This window comes from Rosa chinensis, chromosome 2 (assembly GCF_002994745.2).
Source record: "Rosa chinensis cultivar Old Blush chromosome 2, RchiOBHm-V2, whole genome shotgun sequence".
NCBI lineage: Eukaryota > Viridiplantae > Streptophyta > Magnoliopsida > Rosales > Rosaceae > Rosa > Rosa chinensis.
The window spans coordinates 20,428,489-20,436,895 of record NC_037089.1 but is presented as its reverse complement, the minus strand read 5'-3'; the positions used below and the strand labels follow the sequence as shown (position 1 = coordinate 20,436,895).

Here is an 8,407-nt window from a genome sequence, read left to right as displayed (position 1 = left end):
CGGAGCGTCCTCCAGTATTGATTCATGGACATAACTATAATCAGAGATAATCTCATGAGAGGGATTCTATACATTGATGATTGGTTTGTGCCTTACTCACCCTCTTCTTCCTTGGGTGAGTGTCAATCGAACCAAGTGACCTCCCCTCTTCCTTGGGGAGCCACGGCCTCAACCACACCTCCACTAAGTGCGGTTGCAGTGCCTCTATCTGCGGCACCGTGCCCCTTGTTGGGGACTTCTAACCTTGCAGGCACATTTGCAGCTGGTATATGTGATCTCGTCACTTTTGTGATATCAGCAAACGTATCAGGCATCGAATCTGCTACGTTCTGAAGATCGATTATTCTTTTCACTTCACTTTCACTTTGTGAAGTGCGGGGATCAAAATGAGATAGAGTGGGGACAAACCACGACAATTCCTGTCGTTCCCTTGGAAAATCCTTTTTCCTATCTCCCCCTAACGACGGGAAGACCGTCTCATCAAAGTGACAGTCCGCAAATTTAGCGGTAAATAGATCACCTGGCAAGGTTTCCAAATAGCGGATAATTGTTGGGGATTCGTATCCAACATAAATACTTAATCGTCTCTGAGGACCCATTGTAGTGCGCTGTGGGGGTGCAATAGGCACATATACTGCTCAACCAAATATGCGTAAGTGTGAATAGGGATGGCAAAAATCCCCAGCGGGGCGGAGCTCCATTGGATACCCGCCCCTAATGGGTGGAGAATTTGGGGACAAATGAGGAATGGGGATGGAGATCCCCAATCCCCGCTATCTAAGATTGGGGATGGGGCGGGGATGATATTATGATCCCCATCCCCAAACCCGCCCCAATAATATATACATATATTTAACTTCTATATATTTTAATTTATTTTTTATAATATAAATCATAAATATATACATTTACTACTTTACTTTAATAGCTACAGTTTTACTTTAATGGTGTTTTGACTTTTGCACTCACTGAATTATGATTTATGAATTTAATCATATTTTCAATTTATTTGTTGTAGATTTTGATTTTAAAAAAGACAATATAAGAAAAAATTATTTTATTTATTAAATTCTTATTGGGGATTTGGGGCGGGTTTGGAGGCTTAGTCCCCAATGGGGATGGGGACGGGGAATCCCCAACATAATTTTATTGGGGACTGGGGTGGGGATGGGGGTAGAAAATGACCCCGGGGATGGGGATGGTATTGTGATCCCCATCCCCAACCCGCCCCATTGCCATCCCTAAGTGTGAAATGTCAGGCTCATATCCAGTTACCAACTGGTACGCAGAACATGGTTGGCTAGTTGTGGGTCTGAAACAAATAAGTAAAGCTGCGTGCAATATTGCATAACCCCATGCAGATATAGGCAGGTTGGTGCGCATAACCAATGCCCTAGCCACCATCTGTAGCCTTTTGATGGTGGCTTCTGCGAGACCATTTTGTGTATGCACATGGGGTACAGGATGTTCTACATCGATCCAAATAGATATGCAATAATCATCAAATGCTTTTGATGTAAACTCTCCAGCATTATCAAGCCTTATAGACTTGATAGGGTTATCAGGGTGATGAGCCCTTAAACGTATAATCTGTGCTAGGAGTATTGCAGCATTTCTTATGGACAATAAAACGACATGTGACCAGATTGTCGAAGCATCCACCAGAACCATAAAGTACTTGAATGGTCCGCATTCTGGATGGATAGGTCCACATACATCTCTTTGTATCCTTTGTAAGAATGGAATGTTTTGTTTTGTATCTTTAACATAGGAATGTCTCGATCCTGTTTTTGCTAAAGAGCAGGCTTTGCAAAACGAGTGATGTGCCTTTGAAATAGTCAATGAGGCATAATGGGAGGGAGGTAGTGCTTCTGGTACTTCAGAAGGCAATGACTGCATTTGAGCAATACTAGAACTGACACCTTGCAGTGTGGCGGATTTTTCTCCTATTTTTCACTCAAAAGAAGGGATGTCTGTGTGAGTTCTTTAAAAATACGGATCATCATGTCACGACCTCGGTGCCATAGGCGGTCATGCAAAAGCCCGTATGAGTCAGTGTCCCACATTTCATTGTTGGTGACAATATAGGATTCAATGATCCGAATCGTAGTGAGGTACAGTCCACTAGATTGACTCATAAGTTTCTGTAAGACACTACTACAAAAAGGTCATCAGACGACGGTGGATTTGTGTTGTGTGATGACCAAGCTCACCGTGGTCTAAGTGAGTGTTGTGTGATTGAAAAATCAGACAACGGTGATTTCACCGTTGTGTGATAATAGTTTGCTCAACAGAAATACCTATTTCCGTTGTGTGAGTTCTGCGCAGCATGTGCCTGGCATGGCATGCGCGGCGATGCCTCGGCACATTCAGACAACAGAAGATTAAATTTTGCCGTTGTCTGAAATTCATAACACACAACAGGTATGACTTATTCTTTGTTGTCTGAGATTCATAACACACAACGGATATAACTCATTCTTTGTTATCTGAGACTACTAACAGACAACGGATATAACTTAATATTTGTTGTCTGAGGTAAGTAACACACAACTGAAGTAAAATGATCTCCCTTGTTTGTTGATTACTCAGACAACAGTGATCATTTTATTTCTGTTGTGTGTTATGAATCTCACACAACATAATTTTGTTTTCTTTTGTTGTTGGTTGTTAGTTCACACAACAACTATATTTGGTTATCCGTTGTGTGAATACTGTAATCAATTGGGTACCAACTAGTGACTGTTGTAGGAGAAGCCTCAATTTTGAACTCTTTTACATTCATACAACACATTGTTTTGTATTGTGTTGTATGACTAACCCTTGAACAACAAGAAGAATATCGATATAAATGTTTGTCCAGAATAATGCTCAATATATTACCATATAAACAATACTCTAATCCATATATATCATTTAAGTACCATTATTCAAGCATCAATACATTCAAGTAACAAGATAATGCACCAAACAAGAGCATTCTTAGCTAGCTACACATGAATAAAAAAACATTCCTATTCTCGATGGCTCTTAACCTTCAGCTGCCATTCGCTTCTACAAAAATCTTCGTCACTCCAAGATTTGCCTTAAGTTGATCCTTTATTTACTCCTTCGTCAAATTAGGTTCCTGTTTTTATCTAGCAGGCACTCCTCAGTAGTGAGGCAAGTCCCTAAAGGAAGAAAGCAATTTATGATTAACAAAATAAGATGACAACTGTGCTTACACAGAACGAGCTTTCATAGTGCCTTGATTGTTACCTTCTCCATCTGGCCAGGATGCTTAATCATTGGAGGCAGATTAGAGGAAATGCTATCTACTTTATCTGTCCATTCTGATATTGACTTTTGTATTGCTGGAGCAACTTCCTTTAGTTGATTAATGAGAACCTATACAAGTTACAATTGGAAAATTTCAGCACAGCATCAGATGATTATACAAGGACATTCAAGAAAAATGAATTTTGCATCGCGGGAATTCCAGAAGGCGTATCCACCACTTGTGTCTCAATTTCATAATTGCCTGCCTTACGATGTCTATTCAGTTCTAGGAGTCCAAGCATACTAGGATTCACTATCCCACATCCCCTCATACCAACAAAAATAACTCAAATTGAAATACTTAATTTAATGTCATATATGAAGATTCAAATGAATAACAACTTCATTACAAGTTTATGTTAAATGTCTACCATGTTAGACAAGAATTGGTTCTAACTTCTACATAAGTCCAAACTGAGAAGCTGGAAGCACTTTAGCCATAACCAGTTCAGTTAAAGCATAAGCTTACCTGAAAGCTAACCAAGTGCTGCTGATGTTCAGCTAGTGTTGCAGCTAATGACTCGGCATGACCACTTGAACTGCCTTCATGCGCACTTCTTAGAATTTCTGGACCCTCTCCCTCATTAGCTTTTGCCTACAAATTACCATTTGCACAATACAGATTCAATTACTGAGAGGTTATAGACCCAAGTCAGCATATAAGCACGACTAAAAGAATGCAATCTTTCAAATCATTTTCCCAACAAAATCAAAAACATAATTCCAAGTGCTTACCATATGAAGTGACTGTTTATGAATACGCTGTAAAGTATGTGTCCAACGCCTGATAATTTCTGCCACGTCAACAGTTGGGTGGACTCTTCCACTTCTCTCATCTGCTCGATGAAGAGTTTCATCATTTACTTGTGAATGGGATGAATCTAAATTATTCTTCATCTTTTCTCTGTTAATATTGACATATGAACCATCACTCTGCTCTTTATCATCAACATGTGTAGGAGTAAAATCACCAGACTGGACAGATAAGACATCTGCATAAGGAACCTGAGAGCTCTGATCCATAGCTGCAAGCAAAGAAGATCCAGAAATGCGGTACCTATAAAGGAAAATTATGCATGTAAAGGTAAATTGCTGATTGACCTCTAGTGAATTCAAATGATATTTGACAGTATATTACCTATGCTCCCGATGAGCGATTAAATCCTCGATAGGGCCCGAAGCAAGAACTTCATGTTGACCTACAAGTGATGGAGATTGAGTTGAATTATCAAACTGATTAACTGAGTATGAATCTAACCAGAAATTAAAGAACTAAATAAATGAATACATAATTGTGTGACACAATTTGATAATACTACTACAAGGATGATGATTGGACTTACTTTTACTGGCTAATATCGACTCCCACAAACGAGTAGCCTTGGATACTAAATGAGAATTCTGACTCGAACTAGATACAAGGTCATCCCAATGTTCCCCTTCCAACTTGACTTTGTTCCTAAGATCATGTAATTTTTCCAGCTCTTGCTGCAAATAAGCCTGGGATTCATGTTTTACGAAGAGACACATCAGAACACAAAAGATAAACTTGGATATGAATTGCAAACTTCTAGAATTTTCATTAAGTCCAGTAAAAATAAGCTGTTCAGTGTTACTCCTATACCTCTTCAGCACACAGACCACGAAACTCTGCTGTCATTTCATGAGCCAAATTTGACCACATTGGGATGAAAGTTCCAGATTCAAATTGTAAACATATCTAATGAAATCATAACAAAAAAGATGATATAGCACCCTTAACTTACCAAGTTACCAAACATCATAACACCCTTCATATGGTCGACTTTCATAGCTATGAAGTTATGTTTAACAGCATCCACATATATCTTCTCTACAACAGAAAAGTCATAAAATGGGATCATCCGAGATAAATGTTCAATCTTCATCGACTGATACACCCGAGACACCTGTAATATGTACAAGGAGGAATTTAAAATCCATTCAGAATTTATGCAAACAAGAGGTATAGTTAAGTACAAAATCAACTCACCTGCTGGAGCAACCTCAAAGTACCAAGCTTTTCAAGTGCAGGAACATATTGAGACAGTTGCACTTCAGGAACAGAAGAAGCTGAAGCCAGCTTACCCCCAAATTTTGAGATTTTAGTCAACAGTGGTTGTATCTTTACAGCAAGGTCGAGAGGTAGAAATTCATGCTCCAGGAGATGGAAGAGATCCTTTACTTCCTGGGTTGCACAGCTCAAGACACCTTTGGAGACCTGAAAACACAAAAACAAATAAGACCATACTGAAAAAACAATTAAAAAAAAAGACAGCATTTCCAAAGAAGCAGAAAATTTCAATTTGCAAGCCATTATTAGTAAATACTGTTTTGGACAAGCATCATGACTAGCCCAGAAAAACAGTCGTTCATTCACACCAATATTAATAAGTGCCAAGGTTTATGGAAAATGATATATGAATTTCAAAATATCGAAAAAGGTGGCCTGAATATAATTTGATTCATAAATAGTTGATGATCAACTAACAGCACCTTAAGAAGCTTGACCCAGGGTATATTAAACCATAATACCTCCTTAAAAATGTAATAATTGTCTATGTTTATCACAGGAAAAGTGAATACAATAAATTATAAATAAAAATAAAACAGAAATCAACAAACTTACCAGTTCTGATAGAAGAGCAAATCTTGAAAGCTGGCCATAAAGCACATTATCAGTTTGGGGAACAATTATAAGTTGAATCTAAAGAAGAAACTGTAAAAATAAACACAAACAAACTTGCAATACCACATCTCCTCTGTCGATTTTGGGGTCAAGATTAAAGCCAATTAGATTAGCCATCCTCAAATTGCGCTCTTTCTCATTTTCAAGTTCCAAGTGAGAGGCAGCACGTGTCTGATCATAGGGGGGAACTGAAAGTGCAGCCAAGACAACAGATGATGCTAATAAAAATAGACAATTTAATCGAATATAACATATGTTATGTTATACACGGCATTACTGCAGATGGTAAAAGCATAAGCAAAAATGGCAGCATGATTCAAGGTAGTGCATGAAGTGGAAGGCCATTAAAATGGCAACATTAATACTTAAAAAATTAATCTAAACAACATCAAAGCACAAGGAAAAACTAGAGCCCGTGAACAAGCCATGCAAATCCTCTCAATAGCAGTAGAACTGTAGAAGTAACAGAAACTTGGAGAACACATAGAGATCACAAAATAATCAGAAGGCAAGGGAAGCAAAGTATAAGAACCATAGAGACCCATGAATATAGATTTTACATACTATTTTAACTTTATGAACACAAATGGTAATGAACAATATGATCAAAACAACCAATTGGAATCTTTATCTGAACAAGAAATACAGTACCGCATAAAGGGCCTCCAACTTTGAGTTGTTGCGCAAGATCTCAAGCACTGTTCTGTAGGTTTCCCACAAAAACTTGAACCAAGGAGTAACAACTTCACGATCAGACCTATCTTTTCCTTTCTCTCCACTGACATAACTCAGCATTAGATCTTCAGGCCTCTTATCTGCTTTGAGGTCATCAACATCAAGTGCTTCTTCTAATGCTTGAGCCTGGGTACGTGCCTGCTCAGCTTTCTCAGTTGACAGATGCATGAAGTGCTTGATCACCTCTTCCAAGGAACTGACATTTACTTGTTGACATATAATACGGTACTGAATCAGACCATCCTTGGCAAATCTACCCTTGCGCAAGTCAACACAAAGCTCCACATATTTAAACATAATTTTTTCAAGTGGCTTCTGCCATGCTCTATATCTCTTTGATGTAATAAGATCATGAAGCGATTGCAATGCATCTTGCTTCTGCCCAACATTGATCAACTCTGCATCCACACATCATAACCGTCAGTCCAAATACAAAAGGGCACTCATCGCCACCAAATAAACCAATACACCATATCTATCTCAACAAAAAATTAACATGTCTGCTATAACAAAAGGTCTGTTCAACAAGAACATCAAATCCTGAACCAATTTAATTCTATTACTCTTCGATAACATACTGACAAAGATAAGTACTTAATTCAACACTTAACTCTTCCAAATAGCAATGAAAATTTCCATAACAGAACAATCAAACGAATTATATTCAGCTAACAATCCCTAAATCAACCACAGCTCACCTTCAGCTCGCTTCAAAGCATATTATTACCTTGGCAGATTGAATTGGGCCACGGAGGGAAGAGAGGATGAAGTAGAGGAGCTGCTCGCCGAGTTTGGGGTTGGAGTGGCGGAAGAACCCGACCCGGGGAGTGGAGTTGGAGGCTCCGAGTCCGATAATGGCCGGGGGAGGAGGCCATTGCTGGGTGTTGGAATCGCCGTTCAGGGTGTGGTTGTGGTCGAGGGAGGAGGCCATTGCTGGGGGAGGAAGATTTTAGGGTTGGGGTTTGAAAGGGGGTGATGAGATTGAAGAAGAAGAGAGCATGAAATTGAGACAAGAGAGATCGAGAGACTGAGAGAGAGGGGTTTCGTGGGGGGGGATGGGTTTCCCGATTGGGAGAGTCGTGGGGAGGGGTGGTGGAGAGAGACGGGGTTTCACAACTGAGAGAGCTCGAGAGAATTTGTTTCATTTTTCTTTCGACACGATGTGGAACAATTAAACTTCCAACAAATTCTAAAGTTGCTCACACAACAGAAACCTAACAAACTGTTGTAAGAGTATCAAAATGTCAAAACATGGAGGGAAATCTGCCGCATACAGCAATTTGGCTCAAAATGTTGCCGCCTATATGTTCCCACTTTCACACAACAGAAAAGTATAACTTCTGTTGTCTGATTTCTACAGCTTGCACTAGGTTTACCTTATGGAAGACATTCAATCAAGCGTCCTCAAAATTTGGCATCCAGTTTTCAATCACACAACGGAAATTATAAAGCACCGTTGTATCAAGTAGCACAAATTTCAGATTTCAAGAGGCAACCAAGGCTCCAAAGTGGAGGGAAATCTGCCGCTAATTTTTTTAAGACTCAGACGACAGACATTACTTAAATCCGTTGTGCAATGTAGTTCTGATAAAAAAGTTATCACTTTGTTGGCATTCACACAACGGAATATAACAAGTACCGTTGTGC

The 8,407-nt window shown here is 39.2% G+C and overlaps 1 protein-coding gene across 1 annotated transcript; it reads right to left on the bottom strand.

The window, feature by feature from the left end:
- Positions 1 to 2,944: 2,944 nt before the first annotated feature.
- LOC112183876 (eukaryotic translation initiation factor 3 subunit A) lies at positions 2,945 to 7,691 on the bottom strand. Its single transcript, XM_040513297.1, is given in 13 exon segments — positions 2,945 to 3,170; positions 3,259 to 3,387; positions 3,788 to 3,913; positions 4,054 to 4,154; positions 4,290 to 4,375; positions 4,457 to 4,517; positions 4,662 to 4,818; positions 5,085 to 5,246; positions 5,330 to 5,557; positions 5,966 to 5,995; positions 6,089 to 7,158; positions 7,459 to 7,481; positions 7,576 to 7,691. Coding segments are annotated over 13 exon segments (2,322 nt in total). The 3' UTR covers positions 2,945 to 3,137.
- Between the last annotated feature and the right edge of the window lie 716 nt (positions 7,692 to 8,407).